Below are 22,402 nucleotides of genomic sequence, written 5' to 3' on the forward strand. Positions count from 1 at the left end.
TGTGTGTGTGTGTGTGTGTGTGTGTGTGTGTGCACTCTAGCATATACATACTTCGGCTTTGCAGAGTCTCTGTAACAAAAGTATTGTTTTTGAGGCTAGAAGACAACACTTTGTAATTTATGGGTTTCACTCTGGAAATTATAGTGGGATCCTAATTTTAAAAAGCAAATTAGTTTTATCTAATTAAATTTGGAATTTGTACCATAAACACATTTTGTAATGTATGTCTCTAAAAGCAAGGACGCCTCTATTTGTTCTCAGGGGCAAGGTTGGCTTGAGCTCATGGTAGAAGGAACACCACCCCTCTTTGCTCAAGAGGGCATACTATTTGCTCAGTTGCAAAATATTTTCTAAAAAGCAGTGTTTTCTAGAAAAGAGCTTCTTAACTTTTAATGCTCATCTGATCCTACCAAGGGTCTAGTTAAACTGGAGAATCTGACTTTTCTGTTTATTGATGGAGCCTAACATGTTACATCTCTGAAGTCCCCAGGTGATACAAGCCCATGAACTACTCTGTGGTATATCAGAGGCTGCACCTGAACTCAGGAGACAGGAATATACATGTCACCCTGGCTGTATGACCCAACAACATGTCACATTGCCATTCCTCAACTTCTTCATTTTTATGTAAGGTTAACAATACATTACTATTTATTATTATTATTATTATTATTATTATTATTATTATTATTTACTATGTTTTTTCCAGTTGAGAAGCCTGCAATCCTAAGAGATGTACCACATCCCACTGATGTACCATAGCCCACTTACCAGGTAATGAACTAAACTTAGCTTCTGATCTGTAATTCAACATTCTTACAATGCTTGGGCCACATTAGCTTGGGACATTTGCCATCACAGTCATGCTTACCCACAGAATACAGTGGACTAAGCATATAAACTCCTAGATTCCTTCACAGAATCCCCCAAAAGGTTTTGGTGTGTTCCCAAAAAGCTCATGGTAGTATCAGTCAACTTTAATCTTATGGCCCTGGTTCTCTATCATCATAGCCTGAGGAGAAGCCAGGAAGTTATTTGGAGATATCTCCACAGAGCCATCTCCACAGAGCCATCTCCACAGAGCCATCTCCACAGAGCCATCTCCACAGAGCCATCTCCACAGAGCCATCTCCACAGAGCCATTTCCAAGAATCCATCATGGAAATAGAATTAGGTCTTTGAGACTCCACAAGGTGGATGGTTCACAACTAAGTAAGGCAGATAAGCTGTTCCATCTTGTTTTCTTCTTTGTGTCTAGTGCTCCAGAGTGTACCTCACACAGATGCCACAAGTTCGGGAGTGGCATAATGATAATAATATTACTCAATGTGTCTAATAATGATAATGATATTACTCAATGTGTCTAATTCATAACTGTTGCTGCTACCTTCTCTAATCATCTAGTTCTTTATTCTAATCCCAAAACACCAAAGTATTGCTTTGCTAGTCCAGCACAATAGCCCTGTGATATAGAAACTGATGTTGCTCTTGAGAAAGAAGTCTATGCTGAGATGCAGGCACAGAGCCAAAACAGTGGAACTTCGTGGTTTCCAAAATAAGGTAAGTGCAAGTATAGAGCCTTTTCATGACCAAGCCATCATCATTTCAAATGAAAAAAATAAGGCAATTGTCATGAGCTATTCATAAAGCTAAATTCATTCAATTTCAGAGCCTTTTATTCTACAATGATATCCTTTTGTATTTTTGGAATTACATTTTTAAAATTAAATGTTAATAAGAGATGGTAAAATAGCTTATGTTGAGTCCTAAAATCTTTTCAATGTTCCTGGTCCTTGAATTCTAAATCCATATACTTCTAGAATGGAGAAATCACATATGATAATACTACCACTCCCTAAATTGTGGATCTTTCCCCTTTCTGCATAAAGAACAGGCTGCTATGCATAATAAATTTCTCTCTGTGTCTCCTTCTGTCAATCTCTGCCTGCCTGTGTTTGTCTGATTGTCTGTCTATTCCTCTGCCTCCCTCTCCCTCCTCCTCTGTCCCTCTTTCTCTTTTTCTTTTAATTTCTTCCTTTCTCTCGGATTGTAGTCTCTACAGTGAAAAGCGCACAACTATGAGTTACTGTGAATCAATGTGATTCATGTCTCTCTTTCTTCCCAGATAATGTTTTGACCATATCCTTAGCCAAGTGTGCCAAGATGAATGCTTCTCCAATGATGAACATGGGAAGAAAGAAAGATTGTTCTCTGTGGCCCAGAAAGGTTCATAGACATTCGGGTGCTTGTATTCCTCCTTCCAAGTGCTAAGCCTGGGAATAGGATCATGATCCCTGCGCTTTGTAAAATGAAGATGTTAGCTAGATCTTTGGAGGCTAGGTGTCCGGTGAGACAAGGTGTTTTTTTTATCATACCTGGTGATAATCTGTTTCAGAGATACTTGAGGACCACCCATATCTCTAAAAACTGTATGAGTTCATTAGATCAATCTGGATCCTTCACTGTAAAATACTTTATAATGCCCTCAGCTTCCTCCCTGAGCCCACCCACTATAGGTGACTGTTTCTTCATGGACAGTCAGTGATATAAGCTTTGCAGAGGGGTGTGGGGGAGTTATTAACTACCAGTTCGCTAATATTATATTTTTGGCACAAAGAAAGTTACAACTCAGGAGTCTTTTACCCTTGAAACAGAGGAGACTAACCCAAGGTCTTACATATATGGGGTGATTCACCATGAGCATTGTGGTTTGCCATATAAACTTTATAAGCCAGGGTTCATGTTTCAGCCTGTGAATCCCCAGGCTTTTTGTCTCTTTAGATGTGCTGTGGTCTGAAGCAGTGATTGGTACCTTCATTGTTTAGATGAGACATCAGGTCTAAAGAGAGGAGAGGCCAACCAAGGGGAATCTGAGAATATGGACAAGCTTATCAGACACAAGGCCATAGTTTTTACACGTCACCATCCATGCCTCTCATCTGTTTCACTCTGTTTTTCTACTCTGTCCAGTATTAGAAACTCATAGTGTCTCAGAACACAGCAATAACAGGAAAGTCAGTCTTACCCCCATGCTGATCGATCCTAGACTTAGGTAGCAGCCTGTATGGAGACAGTTTTGCTTTTGTCCTGCAATGGCCTTCAATATAGCTTAGTTTACCATCTTCAGGTGTTTGTTTGGTACGTGTGTTCCTCCTGAAAATGGTCTGTTCCATGTCTAATATGATAAAGCTTTGCTAATGGGTAGGAAGTATTATGAACTACTAGGGAGCTAATGATACAGTAGGCTTTGGGCACAGAGCAAGTTAAAACTCAGGAATCTTTTACTCTTGAAACAGAATAACTATAGGATTTTCTCAAAACCCAAGGTCTGATACACACATGCATGCACGTGCACATACATGCACATACACATATAAACACACACATGGCAGTTCATAATCCTCCCCACCCATCAGAAAAGCTTTATCATATTAGACATGGGATAGAGAATCTCCAGGAGGAACACATTCACCAAGTAAACACCTAAACATGATAATATATATGCTAATATAGATAAATAATTTATATAATATATGTAATGATTCATCATGGACATTGTGCATTGTCATGTCCCATATGAACTTTAGCTTCCACATTCCAGGTGTTGGTCTTCTCTTGTACATTGGGGCAATCTGATGCTTTGAACTATTGACTCATTTGCCAAAGAGATCACTTCTAACCATGATCATGTCAATGCTTGGTATGTCCACATGTATTTCTCTTTGGCATGATCAAAATGGCCCAACTCTGTGCCCTGCTTGTGTCTCACTCACTTATATGCCCTCGAAGGATCAGGTGTTCACTCACTGAATGAAGCTGAGCCAACTGAAGTAGCCCAGGAGTCTCCTTACCTCATAGAGTGTGATGACCCCATTGGTCTCATTGGGAGGTTTCCACTGGATGTAGATCTTCTCCTCAAAGGGACCCCCTTGGATGGACTCGAGAGGAACAGCTCCTGGAACTACAGAAAGGAAATGCTGTGAGCCTAATGTTACCTTCCACATCATTTTAGGACTGATGGCTGATACTATTTCTGATCCATGTTCTTGACTCTATTATTGTAGAACAAAAAGAAATGGCCATTGAGGATCTGTAAATAAATAAATCTGGATGTATTTAGACAAACCTTTATTTCCATAGACAGACAGTGAGATGGATTTGACTCATGAAGTGACAGCTTTTCATTCACCCATTGAGCAAGCCCACTGATGACATGAACCAAATCAGGCACAGAGGATGTAAGTAAGCTCCAGCCAGCTTTAGGAATGTGATTTGATGCATGCAAAATAGATTGGCCATCATTTTAATAAAACATTGCCTTGGTCCTGCCAAATTTTCTCCAACTTTAGAAAATGCTTCCTTGGTTTCTTAATTTCTGGATCCATCTGTAACCATGTACCCAATTAGGAGACCTCATCTTGCTCTAAGAAGTCAGCTAACTCATAATTCTGCTGAGTCTCTTAATCCCTCGTTGGGTAGATGCTTAATATCCACTTGCTGGTTGGATAAAGAGGCTGATGCATGACTTATGCCAGTATTTGGCCCTAATGAGCACACTTTCCCAAGGACTGCTTCGGGAATAGGCTAGTCTTTCCATCAGTATTTTCTGGCTGGATCCAGCATCCTCACACAACAGTCTAGAAGATGCTGAGCCAGAGAGTAAATGATTCCCCAAACTTCCATTTATAAGCCCTTAGAGGATGAAGAATTCATGTAAATCATTACCAGATCTTTTTATACTTCAGCATTATACAAGCAAGTACTCTTATGTGCTTACTCAGCATTCCTAAGTGCTTACTCAGCATTCCTAAGTGCTTACTCAGCATTATAAAAGCAGGTACTCTTACTAAGTAAGTGCTTACTTACTCTTTGATTGGAATGTTACATATATTATTTCACTTAAGCTACAAAACAGACCGGTCAAGTATGTATTATCCCCTTTATGCTGATAAAGGAAATGAAGCTGTGAGAATTAGCTAACTCGGTCAAGGTCACAGCACTCTTAAGTTGTGAAGAGGGAGTGGAACACCTGTCTCCCAACTTCAAAGCATACACTCTTAGTCATCGTGCTACGCCTCTCTAAATAGAGCCTCAATCACATGCTGTAATCAGTTCCCCATTGTCAAATTAAAATGCATTTAGCTTTTCTCATTATGGACATGATGCATATAATTTGTTGATATTAAGAATATACAAGAAGATCTTCGGGTCGGTACCAGGTCATAGGAATACATGTTATAGTTTTCAGTTTAATATTTTTTAATGGGACTCCTGAGTGTGTGAACTTGTGGGTCTCTATTCTGTGCCTTCGTCTTGGGCTCCCTTCCTTCCAGTGGTTTGCTTTGTCCAAATTTGATATTTTAAATCTTATTTTATTTTGTTATGCTTTGCTATTAAATATTAAATATTTTATTATTATTAAATATGTTATTATTTTGTTATCTCTTAGAAGCTTATGTTAATGATAGACAGAAAGTGAATGGACCTGGAAGGGAAGGAAGGTGGGGAGGAGCTGGGAGGAGTAGCGAGAGGGAAACTGAAAACAGGATACAACGTATGGGGGGATGGAATCTATTTTCAATAAAAGAGGGAAAAGAAGACAAAACACTAGAAAAAAAAGCCAAAAATTTTAAAAGAGAATGAACAACAAAATCACTGCCATTCAAACCCAAACATAGTTTTCCAGTATTTCATGGCTGTATATGCACACACATACATTTTAAATATAAAATTGAATTTACATTTTTTCAAAATTAATTCATACAGTATATGCTTGTATTTTTACTTCTTTTATAACTAGACAAATCATAGATACGAAAAATTCCTAAAATTTTGCAGGCATGGTGGTACACACCTTTAATCCCAGTGCTCCATAGGCGGAGGCAGGCGGATCTCTGTGAGTTTGTCACCTCACAGAGGGAGTTCCAAGACAGTCAGGGCTGTTACACAGAGAAACCCTGTCTCAAAAAACAAACAAACAAACAAAACAAAACCAAAACTAAAAATTTCCTAAAATTCTTAGGTATTTTGTGAGAACACATACTGACCTCTTGGGGGCAGGTGACAGCATTATGGTCAGAGCAACTCTCGCTATTGAGTGTTAGCGATGGTTGGAACTTTTTATGACTATGGAGAGCACTGGGTAAAACATGCTCTTTTCAGTTACCGTGCAAAGTACAGGTTTTCTTATGAGATGCTCATACATACTTTGTTGTTGAAGCTCCTTCTCCTGTTTCGTGTCCCTGCCGGCGTGCTTAGGCTTCCTGTTCCCCTATTCCACTTCCACATCATGTGTGTTCTGTCTCCTGCCCTGCGCCCCTTAGTTAAAACCTGTATTTCCCCTCTTGGGGGCCTCTTTCAAGTAGCAAGACTCCTACCAAAACTTACTCCCACAAAAACGCACACCTAAAAATTAGAATCTGAGAGCTATACATGACAGACAACATGTAAAGGGATTCTAGCCAGCCAAAAATGGCTCTGGAAGATCCTGCCCTTCTCCCCCATTCCTTCTGCCATGAAAAAAACAAAACAAAACAAAACAAAAACCAAAAAACCAAAAACAAAACAAAACCATTAGATTACATTCTTTTTTATTATTATTATTAGATATTTTCTTTATTTACATTTCAAATGTTATCCCCTTTCCTAGTTTTCCCTCCAAAAACCCCTCTCCCTTCCCCCTCCCTCTGCTCACCAACACACCCACACCCGCTTCTCTGTCCTGGCATTCCCCTATACTGGGACATAGAGCTTTCATAGGGCCAAAGGCCTCTCCTCCCATTGATGTTCGATAAGACCATCCTCTGCTACATATGCAGCCGGAGACATGGGTCCCTCCATGTGTACTTCTTGGTTGATGGTTTAGTCCTGGAGAGCTCTGGGGGTACTGGTTAGTTCATATAGTTGTTCCTCCTATGGGGCTGCAAACCCTTTCATCTCCTTGGGTTCTTTCTCTAGCTCCTCCATTGGGGACCCTGTGCTCAATCTAATGGTTAGCCGAGAGCATCCACCTCTGTATTTGTCAGGCACTGGCAGAGCCTCTCAGAAGACAGTTATATCAGGCTCTGGTCAGTAAGCACTTGTTGACATCCACAATAGTGTCTGGTTTGGTAACTGCATATGGGATGGATCCCTAGGCAGGGCAGTCTCTGGACGGCCTTTCCTTAGCTAGCCACCAAGGTAGATTTCATTTTTGGCCTCTAAAATCTCTTTTGCACAAGAACTTAGTCTTGGGGTTCCTGAGCTGGTACAGTTCCTTTACAACATGTGATATTTGAAACTGTGAGCCTGGGTTACCTCATCTAATGTAATATTTTCCAGTTTCATCCATGATTTTGCAAATTTCATAATTTCATCTACTTCGATGAGCACTCGTATAAAGAATCTGCGTGCAACTTTGCTCATGTCCTCAAGACAAATTTGTGGCAATTAATTTAGTAGGCCTAAGTAGATCAACTATCTTATTTTTAGGGATTTTGACACATATTACCAGATTGCCTCCCAGAAAGTATGTATAAGTCTGGACTCCCAACAAAAGAACATGCCTAGGCCCAATTTCTGCCCACACTGACTATTTAAAAAATTAAGTATATGTGTCATTTTTAGAATACTGGAAAGCACTTTAATTAGTCATTTGCACTGGTTCTTTTGAGAACACACTCTCTATACCCTGGGCTCATCTTGCTCTGTCTTTTTTTATTTTTGTTCATCTTTGTCTTAGCGAATTGTTACTCCCATCCACATGTGAAGACACTAAAGGGACACTTTTTGCATAGCTTACAAATACTTTTGTTTTTGTTTTGCCAGATTTTCGTTTGTGTTTTTAAAGCTTTGAGGTATGTAGACGCTTTGAAAATGAGTCAAAATACCCACTGCTTCTTCCTAACTAGCTTCTTCTCTCTGAAAATATATCTTAATGTGATCGGGGGACTGCTACTGACATTAGAGATATACAAATAACAAAGAGAACTGTGGTCAAATCCTTTTAAAGCATGAGATCCGGGGAGCAGACATGTGTTAAGTCACTCTACTCATAGATAATTTCATTCAAGTTATTATCAGCACTCTCAGGTAAGGGTATGCAATACTAGGAGAGCAATAGACAAAGACACACTAGGCTAGCAAGCTAGGATATTGAATGGGAAGTAAGTTAGAGTTGATGGATACATACAAGTATCTAGGGTAAATGCAGGGAACAGGGGGAGTGTGGTGGATAGCTTTCTGAGGTCAAGGGTGGAAGGAGAAAAATCAGTTAGGAAGTCTGTAGTCATTTTGGAGACAAAGGATGTTAGCTTGCATCAGAGCAAGGAGTGTAGAAGAGAAATGAACTGTGGGAGATTTCTGCCAGGCTAAACCAGCGTGAGCTGATGGTGATTGATGAGGGTAACAATGATAGGATGTATCAGGGAGACCCAGCACTGCTAAATTGAGCCCACGAATCAGACTGTTATTCATAGAGAAGGGTCTTAAAGGATGACTAGTTTTGGAGAGGAATCTGGTGAGCTCAGCTTCTCTTTGACTCGAGGTATATATAAAACATCCAGCCAGAGTGGGTAAATAGCCTTTGGAAAGAACAAGACTGAGACCCATGTTTGGCTATGAAATCATGTCCTGGAAAAAGGTCCAGCAGCAAGAATATAGACAAAATGAAGGGGTGGATGTGAAGAAGCTCTTAGACTTAGCTAAGGGAAACTGGTCTCAAGAATGAGGAGGGAAACTAGAACTGTAGGAGCCATAGGGAACCAGGACATTGAGTTGTCACTACAGCAGCTATAGAAGGTGATGGGGTAGGGAAGGGATTGATTAGAAGTGAGGGATATGGCTGAACTTCAACTCAGAAGTGGCCTTGAAGTTACTGTTGAATCTAGTGTTCCAACACTGGTGGCTAGAATAAGCACACTTTAGGGAGACTGGTTGTGTAACACTACCTGGAGAGGGCTGAAAAGGAGCTGAAGATGAAGTGGTGTGAGCAAAGAAATTTCGTTATGATGGGTAAGAAAGTATAAAATAGAGCAGAGGTGAGAAGTGAAGCAAAGACAAAGGCTACTTCCAAAGATGGCAGTGGGGGTATGCCATGGCTAGCATTGCTAAAAATAATCCAAAAGGGGGAACACTGGAAGGGTAAGAAAGAGAAAGGGGGCTGACTTGGGAGTCCCCAGTAAAGGTAAGAGCAGGAATGGATGGGGAGAAGTCCCCTTCCCACTGTGAGAGACAGAAAGCTGACGAACAGATGGAGCTGCTCAGACGGGGAGCTTCAGTATCCTAATGGCTTAATTTTTCTCAGAGAGTTGGAGATAATCTGTCTTCCAGCAGTGCAAGAAATTGGGGAGAGTGGAGATGGTTTAATCATTGAGGAGTGAAATGGAGAGAAAGGGGGTTTCTGCTGATTCATCGGAAAGCTTGTCTGAAGATGGGGGAGGTTTGTCTAGTGGAGGAAGGCCTCCCTGGTTGGTAGAGAGGGTTGCTTGGTGGGAAAGTCTGTGGGATGGAAATGGACAGAGAGGTTTGTCTAATGGAGGTCATGATGTTGAAACTCAAGCTGGTAGCACTAGGCTTTCCAGCTGAGGGAAGATTACCTTTCTCATCACAGATCAAGCAAATAAAAAACACCAGTGAGTAATTATTATGACTTTTTTATGTTACTGCCATTTTTCTCTTTCGATCTAAAACTGTCATCCATCTGGAATGTATTTTCTATATTGCACAGAGTAGAAATTTACCCATAATTCCTTGCGACATTCTTGGGACAATTACTCGGCCAGTGAAAACTTTCCACTATGATTTAAAATGCCATCTTTCCACGGTGGCTTATTTTATACCCTGGCATATGTTTTCAGCCTTCACTGAGTCATAGCTCCTACTATGACAGTATCTCCCTGTAGTGTGGGATGACATGTTTTAATATACAGCAGAGCTATGTCTTCTCTTTCATTATTACTCCCTTTCCATATGTCTGGGGTACAGTTACCCACTTATTCTTCAAGGAGAACACATACTCCTAATCCTAGTGCTTGGGTGGTGGAGATGAGAGGATCAGAGGTCCAAAGCCAACCTTTCTACAGAACAGGTATGAGAGTAACCACAGTTACGTGAGACCTTGTGTCAAAGAAATAGTAGTCCGAAGAACTTAGCAATAATTTTTATAAAAATTCAAAGCTATTCCAACAGAACTGATTCTTGCATTTTCCTTTTCCTCTTCTTTTGAGGGCAAAGGCCATCTCTGTAACCTCAGGTCCCTCTACTTAGTAACACTATTTAAAGCTTGCTCTACTCACGTTTCTCTTTGTGTCCCTTGATTAAAATATGGAATTTCTGTTGCTTTCTACTAATTGCATTTTCATAATTGCATTACTCTTGTTTTGCATTACATTAAAAGCTTCTCTTTTGCTTTGCATGATATCAAATATATATAAAGTTTGGCTGTGTTTACCAAGTGTTTATAAAAATAATAGCATATTGACTGTACAAAAAGCAAGGTGTTACTCACCTTGTGCCTCTTTTCATTGGCTCCTTCTTTTCCCATTCCACCAACATCAACACAATGAGGACTACAGAATTTTATGGTAACCAGCCTAAATTCTTATATGGAGTCATCAATATATACACGTGCCACCTGGACAGTAGGTCATTTGGTTTCTTTCTTTCCTTCATACAGATAAGGTGTTCCTAGACTTCTGTTTGTCATTCTAGGACATCTGTCAATCCATCAACTATATATTAATTCTCTTCAGTTCTTGACGCTGTCATTTTCTTTTTAGCTTTATCTCATCATTCTACTTTAGATTGAATATTGGATTATTTCCAGATGGCTCTCTCTTGTGCATGGCCTACATGAATGTATGTTTATTTTAAATCTCTTTGAATGTATACCAGATTTTACTAAGGTGGACTCAAGCCTTCTGGCTGTAGTTGAGAATCTTCTGGAAGAAGAGATAGGGACTTTAGCTCATTTTCAAGATCCTACCTATTAATACCCTGAGGGCTTTTATCTTCTGTCATTTGGGATGTGGCTCACCAGTTCTGGTTGGCTTGGAGGGGGCTTCCACCTCTAGATGCCTATTTCTTGAGATGGTGCCTCATAGTAAGCCCTCTGCCATCAAAGAACCCTCCTGTGCTTACAGTTTCTTTCTCAACTCTATCCAGGGATAATAGATGGTTCCTCCCATAGTGCACACTGTTGCCAAGGTGTACTTAGGAATAGATAGATCAAAGACCTGATCACTCTACACATGTTCTGAGTAATGCCAAAATGATACCAGCATTTTGGACTCTCTTGTGCAGTCTTCTGTAAGTTCCCACATTTCTATATCCTTAAAGAATACTTGGTATGATCAGTTTTGAAAGTCTAGGCCACCTGGTAAGTGCAAAATGACACTTTGCAGAGATTTCTCTGTTATTACCTATCTACTAAGTGAGCTGAACATGTGATAATGTTTGTTGGCTATACTGCCTCTTTGTGTTGATTTCCTGGTTTCTTTATTTCATAAAACAAGTGTTCTATTTTTATACAAATCTGAGGGCTGGGCTGCATTCAGAGGCAGCCTGTTTCAATCAGAGTCCTGGGTTCTATTCCCAGCACAGGAAAAAACAAACAAACTAGTAAACCTCTCAGTTTGTGCCTTGTATTTGCCCTTGGATATAGATCAGTTATTAATTTTTAAAATATTTGAATTTATCAGAGGCCTTCACATTTTGTAAGAGAGAGAGAGAGAGAGAGAGAGAGGGAGAGAGAGAGAGAGAGAAACACTAGCAGACACTGTTGGTACCCTAGCCCTATCCAATTGAACAATACACATACTCAAACGCCTCACATTCTCTTTACCCAAGGCCATGGGAATAACCATGGTCACCACACAGGGGAAATAAGAAGTACTGTTAAGTTTTAAAACATCCATCAGTCATGAAAGATAGGAAGCTTATGAGTGGATATCCATGTTTTCTCACCCCTGGTTTGATAAGTTCATACTCCACTGGCTCTAATCAAAGTCTTAAAAACACTGAAATCCTGGTGGCTTGCATGTGGCAGGGGGAGGGGTGGTAGTGGTGGGTGGTTAGGACAGTGAAGATGATAAAGACATTTCCAACTCACGGCAGACTGATGCTATAATAAATCACTTTAAGTATGGATCACTGGGGAAATAAAATTAAAAACTAAAAGTAACACTTAAAAAGCAATGAAAACAAACATTTCTCTTCTTAAAACACTTGGTGTGTGTGCTTGTTCTCATCTGTCATGGAGAAAGAATGAATGATTCAATGTCTGTGCTTGCGTCACACTTTGAAAGGTACTGTTCTAAAATCCAGCATTTGATGGAGTTGCTGGTTCGTGTGTCTTGCCCTGATTTGTTCCTTTCCGTTTCCCCCTCTCTATGTCCAGCGTGACCTCCTAAATATTCTTCCATCAAAATACATATTGTAGATTGGACTCCTGAAAAACCCTAAAAATAGTATTTATTTATTTATTTATTTATTTATTTATTTATTTATTTATTTATTTGATTAGGTATTTTCTTCATTTACATTTCCAATGCCACCCCAAAAGTCCCCCATATACTCCCTCCCACTCCCCTACCCACCCACTCCCACTTCTTGGCCCTGGCGTTCCGCTGTACTAAGGCATATAAAGTTTGCAAGACCAAGGGGCCTCTCATCCCAATGATGGCCGACTAGGCCATCTTCTGATATGTATGCAGCTAGAGACACGAGCTCTGGGGGGTACTGGTTAGTTCATATTGTTGTTCCACCTATAAGGTTGCAGACCCCTTTAGTTCCTTGGGTACTTTCTTCTAGCTCCTCCATTGGGGCACTGTGATCCATCCAATAGCTGACTGTGAGCATCCACTTCTGCGTTTGCTAGGCCCCAGCATAGCCTCACAAGAGACAGCTAAATCTGGGTCCTTTCAGCAAAATCTTGCTAGTGTATGCAATGGTGTCAGCATTTGGAGGCTGATTATGGGATGGATCCCCAGGTATGGCAGTCTCTAGATGGTCCATCCTTTCGTCTCAGCTCCAAACTTTGTCTCTGTAACTCCTTTCATGGGTGTTTTTTGAAGAGATAATTTCTCTATTCCAAGGTCCAACAGTATGTTTTAAATGTTTGCAATGAAAAGCTTGCAATTTAAGCCTCTGATAAAATGACCTTTAGTAAATGCGCACCTGCAGTGTAGTGCCATTCGCTGCATGAATCACTTGATTTCCTGCTGTGCCACTTCTAACTTCTACCATGTTTCCTTGAGGGTATGGGTCCCGAGCTCTGTGTTGTTTAGTTGTTCTTTTAGACCAACCCTGCATGAACATTATATTTTCTTAATAAATAATGATTTGTCTCAATAGATAGAAAACCAGGAGATGGAAGATGACTTTTATAGAGGACCTGGGTTCAATTTTCAGTGCCCACATTGTAGATCACAACCATGTGTAACCCTAGTCTCAGAGGAAATAAAACATCCTCTTCTGGCCTCCATGAGCACTGCACACATGTAGGCCAAACACCTATACATATTATAATCTATATTTCATACTATATTATATATTATATGTATAGGATATATATATGTGTGTATATATATATATATATATATAGTGTGTGTGTGTGCGCGTGCGTGCATGTATACACACATATAATATGTGTAGGTGATAATACATACATAATATACACACATATGTAATTATTAAACCTTATCTTTATCCATGTAATATTAAAGTTCATCTTCACAACTGTCTTAACTAGCCATCTTTTCTTAGTATAAATACATTTTTGGATCAGCATGCACTTTTTTCTTTAATATTTGGGTTTTTCATTGTAATTGCTTAAAGGTAATTTGCCTTTATATTATTCTATTTTATAATATCATGTACCATTTTGGTGGGGGTTTCTTTAATGTCCATTTTATTTGTTTTTATTGAAATTATAAATAGTATCTTTAAAAAATACTACATACTTGCTAGGTGAATAGAAATGTGATATACTCCTCTATGTGGATATCTTAGGAAATATATAAATTTTAATTCTAATATTTGTATTCAGAGTTCTTTGGGTTATCTACATAAATAATCATAGCATCTGTAGCTAATAACAGTCTTATTCTTTCCAATTTTTGAGCTCATTTTATTTCTGTCTTTTAGGGTCACCAATACAGCATTTAATGGGAATAATGATAGACATATGTGTTTTTCCAATTTTAAAGATAATGATGCTATTCTTTTATCCTTTCATGTGGTGTTTGTAGGTCACTTGTAGTTATCATTTAGCAGGTTAAAAGGTCCATTTTATTCCTCATATTCAAAGAAATTTTGTTTTAAAATCATGCTGGGCTTTAACTGAATCCATTGTAGTAATGATATGTTTCCTCCTCTCTGTTAGTATGTTAATGCAGTGAATTATATAAATGGATTTTGCAAAGTTTAACCAGTATTGGTTTCTTGAATTTTTTTTTATTCTCACAGTGTTACTGGGTTGTTCAGTTATATTTTGATTGGGATATCTGCACCTAACTTCCTTCTTTCTCATTGCAAACTTGAAAGAAGATTTCAAAGCCTCTGGCTTGGAAGTCAAGGTTATGGTCACATCATATTGAGGCAGGAGGTTTATGGCATTTTCCCTCCCTGAAGAGTTGTGAGTAACAGGGGAATACAGAATCCCTGGATGATGATCTGATAACATGTATAAAAACAAGTCAAACTTAAATTGTTAAACATTTTCTTCATTGAAAAATGTTAAGCCATTGATTCTATTTCTGAATATACTATATAACCACATGAGATCTTTTCTTTTTATTAGGTTTTAAATATATTTCCAAGAAGTTTTTCATGTCACATAATTTTCAAACGTTAATATAAAATTATATTTAATATCATTATAAAAACCATTTTACTCTTTTCTCTGTGTGAAATTAACTCTGCACAAGTGGATAAAACAAATAAACGTCTCATTAATTTAGTTCTAGCGAACTTCATTCTTTGACCTTGCTTTTATTTATAGATTTTATTCCTTAACCACACAGCTAGAAAACAGTTTTGAACTCTTTTAAAAGATCAGTGTGGGGAAACTCATGTCTTTACAAATGTTAATTTCCCTTCCAGGGACATATCCCATAACAGTGTTTACTTAGCTATTCTTAAGACTGGATATTAGCATTTGCTTTATAAAAACAACAACATAAGGGCCTTTTCCCCCCTCTAATTTCTAGAGACACTTGCTTTGCAATATCAGATCCTTTCCTCCTTAATTAAAATGGAGTCACTTTTGATCTGTCCGGAAACCTGTCTTTATGAAACGTGCTAAGAGGTATTACCAGAAGTGGGGTTATTAGAGGTAGCCTGACTTTATGTGTCATTCTGCTAGTGAATGAGTCCCTGTTTTAAGTTTCATTAAGTCAGAGGGAAAAGGAGGGAACAGGGCATTATTTGGCCAGACAAGATTCGCTTGTCTTGTGAGGATGTACTCAGAGCATTTAGAGAAATAACCAGGTAGAAGGAGGATTCTCTACAGAAGAGCTTTCTAGATGTTTGGGGAGGAACAGCTTGTAGTATCCAAAACACTGAACTTCTCTAATTGGAATGTCTCCTTACCAATGATAACTTCCTGTTAAACTGCTTTCCATTTTGCAATGGTCAACCTCAATGCTCAACTTGATTAGATGTAAAGGAAGGGAAAAGGAGCAGCGCACATGGATCCACTGTTCTCCTCTTGACTGCAGGAACCATGTAACAAACTGTTTTAAGCCCCTGGATCCTTGATTTCTCTGCTATGATGCTAAAGCTGTCAAGTCAAAAGAAAATCTTCCTCCTTAAGTTATTGTCAGAGTATTTCATCATAGCAACAGGAGAAGTGAAAAAAGATACTTTCCTTATATATACCCTGGACATCAGTTTGCAGGAAGATTTCCCATCCTCTACTATGTGGCCTGGCATCTGGAGTGGTTCATGGCACGGAGCTCCGGGGAGCCTATCCCTGCCTTTAGCCCTCGTGCCCAGCAGTTAGCTTCCCATGAAGTACTACATTAACTCCTTCCAGTATAGTTGTGCTGCAGCATCTTATGGTACTCAGGGCAAGTCGAAAGGGATCTGTCTCTATATTTCTTTGGGCATGCATCTTAAGAAAGATGATCATATCACCCCCTAACTCAAAATTCATATTTCCATCACTTGGACCTATAAGGCACTACCAGGAAATGGCTTAGAACCCACACTGCCAGGATTTGTGTTTTGTTTATACTTGTTTATTGTCTATCCTGGGGCAAATTACTTAAGATCTTTAGGGGGACCTTTCCTTGTTTTAAGAAGGGTCTGAAACCAGCAACTTCCTCATAGTTTGTCATGGGAATTTAATATTTCATCATCATAATATGGTTAACAAGGTGCTTGGCACAAAGTAAGCACCCAGTGTTGTTGTCCCTCCTTAGGCTCCCATGGCATTCCCCCAAGAGCTGCTCTAACAGAGCTTGGATACCATACTTTGAATTCTGCCGATCCAATAACAACTGTTCCTATCTCTAATGGTGTCTTTACCTCAATCTCCTTTTCCAGATTCATATTATATTGCTAACTGCAGAAGCCGAATCTTCTCATAGCTTACTTAGGATGCTAAACAGCTTTTACAATGGTCTTCTGATTTCTTTGGTAAATAATTGCAAAATTCATTTTGTCTCCTAGGACTCAGGAGCCATTGATTTGATAACATATTTATGTGTGCATATTACCTACTTGGAGCTGTTCTAAGTACTTGCATTGTGATGGTAAACAAAATAAGAGAGAAAATGTCTGTCTCTGTGGAGTGCATTCTATTTGGGAGAATATAGATAATAAGAGGTAAGGTGTAAATGTGGTTTCAGTTGATAAATGCTAAGGGGATACATGAAGCAGAGAAGAGAGACAAAGTGTCATGTAAGAGGCTGCCACATTTAAATGAAATGGGCTAGAAAGAGCTCTCTAAACTCTAAATAGGAATGAAGACCTGATGGAGTCAAAGAGATAGCCGAAGGCCATGCTAGTCCGAGGGAAATGACAAGGGCAAAGGCCCGGAGACAAGGGCATGCTTGGTCTACTTGAAGCCAGTGACTAGATTCATATAATGAGACAGAAGTAGGAAATGAACTCTGAACACACAGAATTGGTCCTAGTGACTTTGGGACATTATACAGAAGGCTACTGTGAGTTTCTCCATGGTTTAAAAAAAAAAAGCATTCTGACTGCATCGTTGAGAACAGCATGTAGAGACCAGGGCTGAAGTAGAGGACTAAATAACTGGCCACCTAATCCACACTGGTGATCACTATGGCTGAAACCAGGGAGCCAGCAGTAGAGGCTGGGAGCAAGCAATGGGGTAGGGGTAGGTTATTCAATGTCTCAGTGCTACTGTACTGAAGGTGGGGCTAAGAGATTATTCTGATGGGTAAGCTAAAATTTTGCTTGGCACAAAGCCAACTGTACCAATTACAGACAACACAACATGAAGGGGGTCCCTAATTCTGTGCAATCCAGAGTCTCAGATGGACCAAAGTAAAGAGTCAAAGATTTTGGCTTGAGCCACTAATAAAACATAGGTACTACTAATTAAGATAGAGAAGACAGTGAGGAGAAGGATGTTGGTGTTGGTTGAATGATGATGTCTACCTCCTTCTGTTTGGAATGTTTTACACCAAAGGACCAGAGCAATCTAAGTGAGGAGGTAGAGCTGGCAGGTGAATAAATCACTCTGGAGAGCTGGGGAGAGGTCTGGCCTGGAGACATCAATTAGAAAAATTATTAGCTTGTGTGTGGATTGTAAAGCCATGGGATCAGAAATAATTAGGTAAATAAATGGACCCACAGTCAGCAATCTGTGGCCCTTGATACAAATCCAACGAGCTGCTTGCCTTTGTAAATATAATTTTATTGGAAAATCGTCATACCCAATCATGTATATATTGTTGCTGGATGCTTTCCTGCAGCAGCAGCAAAATGTAAAAGCTGTCAAAGTGATCTACATGGTCTACAAAGCCCTGGTGCTAGGTCTGGTCAGCCCTTGGCACAGAAATGACTACAAAGAGTCTCAAAAATATAAGTCAATAGAGCTGAGATGTTTAAACGAAATCCAGGAGACAAAAGGAATTCCTGAGGGAGAGACATATCTAGAAGTTTGATAACCCAGAAACCAAGTGGAAAAGGGAGACTTAAAGAGGATATAATAGTCAAACACATCCAATCACAACAGCTGGCTAAATAAATGCTCACCTCAAGAATAGCAATGGTTGTGTTTATTTAAGATTCCAGGAGTAATGGTTAATCTCAATTGTTAAGTTGGTAAGATCTAGAACAATCTAGGCGATGGACCTCTGGATGTGCCCTGGGAGATCATCTTGAATCAGGTTAATTGAGGTAGGGAGATCAATGGGTCAAGATCCTGGACTGTAAATAAATGAGAAAACGAGCAGAACAAAAACATTTATAGTGTTGGGCTTTTTGATAGTAGATGTAATAATGTAACCAGATGCCTCAAGGCTCTGCTCTGCTCAGACTTGTGTGCCATGATGGATTGCGACCTACATGTGTGAACCAAAAGGACCTGTGTGTCTCTTGAGTTGCTTTTGTCACAGTATTTTATCACAGTGACAGAAAATGTAAGTCAACAGGTGATTTCAGAGGAACCATATAGGAGAAATGGTGTTGAATTGAGCGGCCTTGGTTGGGTGTGTTCAAGAAGTTCAGAATGGGAAAATGGATATATGGAAAAGAGTGGATGGAACAGTAGCTGGAAAAGAAGGTAAGACTGGGGAATCCTGCTTCTGTCTTTCTAACGATGATGGAATGAAGCCTCTGTGTAAAGTGTAATGATCACTTATAGAGAGAAACGTTGCTGCAGGGTAGACAGTAGGCTATCACCAGAGTAATGACTTCCATTAGGCAAAGGGAAGTAGGATTTGGCACATAAAGTATAGAAATTGGTCTTCACTTAGAAAACAAATACTTTATCCCCAGAATCAGGATGGAAGACTGAATATGTGGGCACTACATGCATTGTGTGGGTCAAGGAGTATTAAATGTCTTCAATTTTCTTAGTATTATTTACAGCAAGGTTACCATCTAAGTGTGAGAGCAGTATGGAGGTGGTGATAGGGTCTGAAGATGGGGCAATTATTTTTTTCAGAAAGAAAGAAATAACCAGAGAAACAGGATATGCTTTTCAGGACATATGCCAAGAGTGTCCCTGGCTTCAGTTGGAACAACTGGAAGTGTGGTGTGTGGTCAGCTCTAAAAGGAGGGTACTGGATAGGCATAGAGTTTCATGGAACCCTGTTGCTGTATATCAAAATAAGAACTGGGCTCAGATGTTGAGAAGAGATGTAAGACCAGGACTGGACCAATGATTGGCTAGTCACATGGAAGGGGAGGCAGAGAGGAAACAGGAGTCATTGCAGTGGGGTTGATGTTTTATATTCACAGAATGTGAAGGTAAAAAACAGAAGGTCATGGTCAAAGTTGAGATGTAATCTGGATTATATAAAGGCTGGAGGCTCTCTCAAAGTTATCCCTTGCCACAGTGAGGAGAAATTACACATAACTCCTTGGCCTGGCTTTTTCCAATCAAGAGTTATATTCTCTGTCTGAAGCTGGCTCCACTTAGCACAGCTGAGTGTTTTATTTTCAGACATCTGTGGAGTAGATCTCTGAAACATTTTTTCTTTATTCTTAAGAACTTTGTCCATGTTCACCATGAAATACGACCATGCTCCTGCTTCCTTCCACCCAACTTTGCCCATATTCCCTAATGTGTGCTCCTGAGAGTTTCAAGCCTGCTACTCTTGCTGCTATCTCTTCTGCTTCCTCCTCTCTATCCATTTTGTTACTGTATGGATGTAGAGCTTTGGGAAGCCTAGCAGTGGCCATACCTTCAGAGAAGAATGGTCATCCTCCCTATACCAGCTATAAACTGCTTAAGGTGCTTTTGTAAGACATGTGTCCTAGAGAGTACGGCCTCTTCTGGTAATGACAGAATTGTAGCTAGCTTGGTCATGCTGCAGATAACCCCACCTACGTTGAGTCCATGAATGTGATAGCCATGTCATGTCTAGAAGATAGCACATCACATTGTTCCTTCCCATTCTTTGGCTCTTACATTCTCTCAGACTCTTCCTTGATGTTCCCTGAGCTTGGTAGGGATGGAGGGTTGGTTAAGTTGGGTAGTGATGGTGATAAAGATGTCCTGTTTTGGGGTGAGTACTCAGTTTCCTAGTCCCTTTGACCAAATATGCATCTCTGTACTGATTGCTGCTACTGTGTACAGCATGTCTTAGAAGCTTGCTGGTAATATTGGCCCACCTTACATGTAAGGGGGACACATGTTGATGTACGTGACTTGAACAAGTGTCCTAATGAGGGAAGAAAGAGCTGGATACAGCACATCCTCATGCCTCCATGAATGTGCTTCTCTCTATCATCACCTTGTGGATTGGTACTTTGGAGGCTGATAAGTGATTATATCTACCAGGTGCCACAGCCATGGTCAAGGTGTTTCAGCCCTGGGCCAAGGCTCTTCCCTCCCACTCCATTACTGCTTGTGTAGGTGAGGATGTCCTTTCCAGTATAGGAGGGTGACTTTCATTTGATGAAACAGGATCTCTCTCCCTTATCTCATAAAAGACTCTGCTGTGCTGAGAGATTTCTTCTTGTCGTGTCTTCTAAACCTGTGCCTCCCTCCATTCTTTTTTTTTTAATTCTGTATAATTCTTTAATGAACCCACACTTTCCTTGTCCACAATTTCATTTCTTCTTCTGTCACAGCATGGAACTTTCCATCCTCTTGACAGAGTTCTACAACAAAGGTTAATTACTTTATAATTTCATTCTCTTAAAAAAAAAGCACACTAAAATTGCTAATTTTAACTGTGCTTCTTGTCAGTGGGTTCATGTAAATTCACTGTAATTAAACCAGATGTTTTCTTATGCTTTCAAGTCAGGTGGTAATTTAAGGGGGATTTTCATTTCAATAGGAAAAAGAACAGATTGTTGTCAAGGAAAGCTTCTCTAGTCCTTGTTTCTTTCCCTCCCTTTCTGTCCCCTTCACATCTTGTCTGCTCTGTAGCCTCTTCTCCTCCCTTTTAGCTTCAGTTCTCCACTTACATGTCTGTAAAATGGGTTCATCACAGAATTTTGAAGGCAGAAATTGAAAACGTAAAAGTTTTACACAGGCAAGCTCAGAGCCATGGACAAGAAAGCTGAGGCATCTGCTTTCTTTGTCCTGGCCATATTTTCACCCCTGTATCTGAGGTGTCTCGCTGACTGCTTGGCCAGTAGGTCATTCTTTTTACAGAGGCCAGGAACTCACTTAAAAACCAAACTGCTTAGCAAAGACTTCAGTAGATACCAGTGCAATTGAGTGAGTCTTACAGAGTGTTAGGTTTAATACAAATGGCTGAGGTGACTATTTAACTTAACAAAGTGGACCTGGCTACCAGCTTCTTCCAGTATCCTTCAATACCTACCTATTACAGGTGGCAATACTGGATATTATCACCAATAGCTGGGATACCCTGTCCCCTACTCTAAACTTCTCCAGCCCTGAGATGGGCTGTCCTTCCCCCAGGGGCCCCTCCCTATATAATCCAGACAATTTGGGTTACCTGCTCTTTCAGTTTACCCTTATCTTCCTGGTCTCTTTGTCTGACTTCCTTTCTTCTCACTCCTCTCTCACACATGGACCAGCTCAGTTTGGTCAAGTCCACTCAGGACTCTCCCAGATGTCCCTGTCTCTGGCTATGCTCTCACTTTTATCTACAGTAAACTCTCTCCTCCACAATATCTAGGAAGTCATGTCCTTTCCTTTCTTTCTTTTTTTTAAAAATTCAATCACAGAAAAAAGTTGGATCTACTCCTATTTTCTAGTTTTATTGGAGGGAAATTATTCTTTTCAGATGAATCCTCATAGCTCAAGACATCAACTATAATCTTTATTTGAGGAAGATAGTGGTATGCTACTAAATATTTTGCTACAACCTGTCTAGGAAGAAAATAATAACTTGTTTTCTAATTTTCATGGTGTGAATTTTCCAACCATGGTTGATTTCAAGCAGTGAATATGGTATTGAACTTGGAGGCAAGAAGAGTTACCAACAACAGTCAGCTTTAGCTAGCCAGGGCAAGTGAGCTTTGATTGTACCTAAAGGACCCATACAAGCCCCCAGCTTATGAAATGTTATCGATTCATGAATACTTGGATCGTGAGAGGGGCATGGACTTTGGTGTTAGGTAATCATTCATTAGCTCCCTCCCTAAGCCAATGGTTTATGAGCACATATTATAGGCCAGCATTCCTCCTCTTATGAGAAAATATCCATTAGGGACTAAACCAAAATGAAGTCTCTATGAGAGAGAGAGAGAGAGAGAGAGAGAGAGAGAGAGAGAGAGAGAGAGAGAGAGAGAGAGA

General features: G+C 39.8%; 1 protein-coding gene across 12 annotated transcripts in view; it reads right to left on the bottom strand.

The window, feature by feature from the left end:
* Nucleotides 1–22,402, bottom strand: part of Ptprt (protein tyrosine phosphatase receptor type T) — a 1,083,833-nt gene that overhangs the window by 354,901 nt on the left and 706,530 nt on the right. For all 12 annotated transcript variants that reach the window (XM_021156881.1, XM_021156878.1, XM_021156880.1 and 9 more), the window contains one exon: nucleotides 3,852–3,961. In XM_021156881.1, coding sequence (XP_021012540.1) covers nucleotides 3,852–3,961 — 110 coding nt within the window. The remainder of the gene's footprint in view (nucleotides 1–3,851; nucleotides 3,962–22,402) is intronic.

This window comes from Mus caroli, chromosome 2 (assembly GCF_900094665.2).
Source record: "Mus caroli chromosome 2, CAROLI_EIJ_v1.1, whole genome shotgun sequence".
Lineage (NCBI taxonomy): Eukaryota > Metazoa > Chordata > Mammalia > Rodentia > Muridae > Mus > Mus caroli.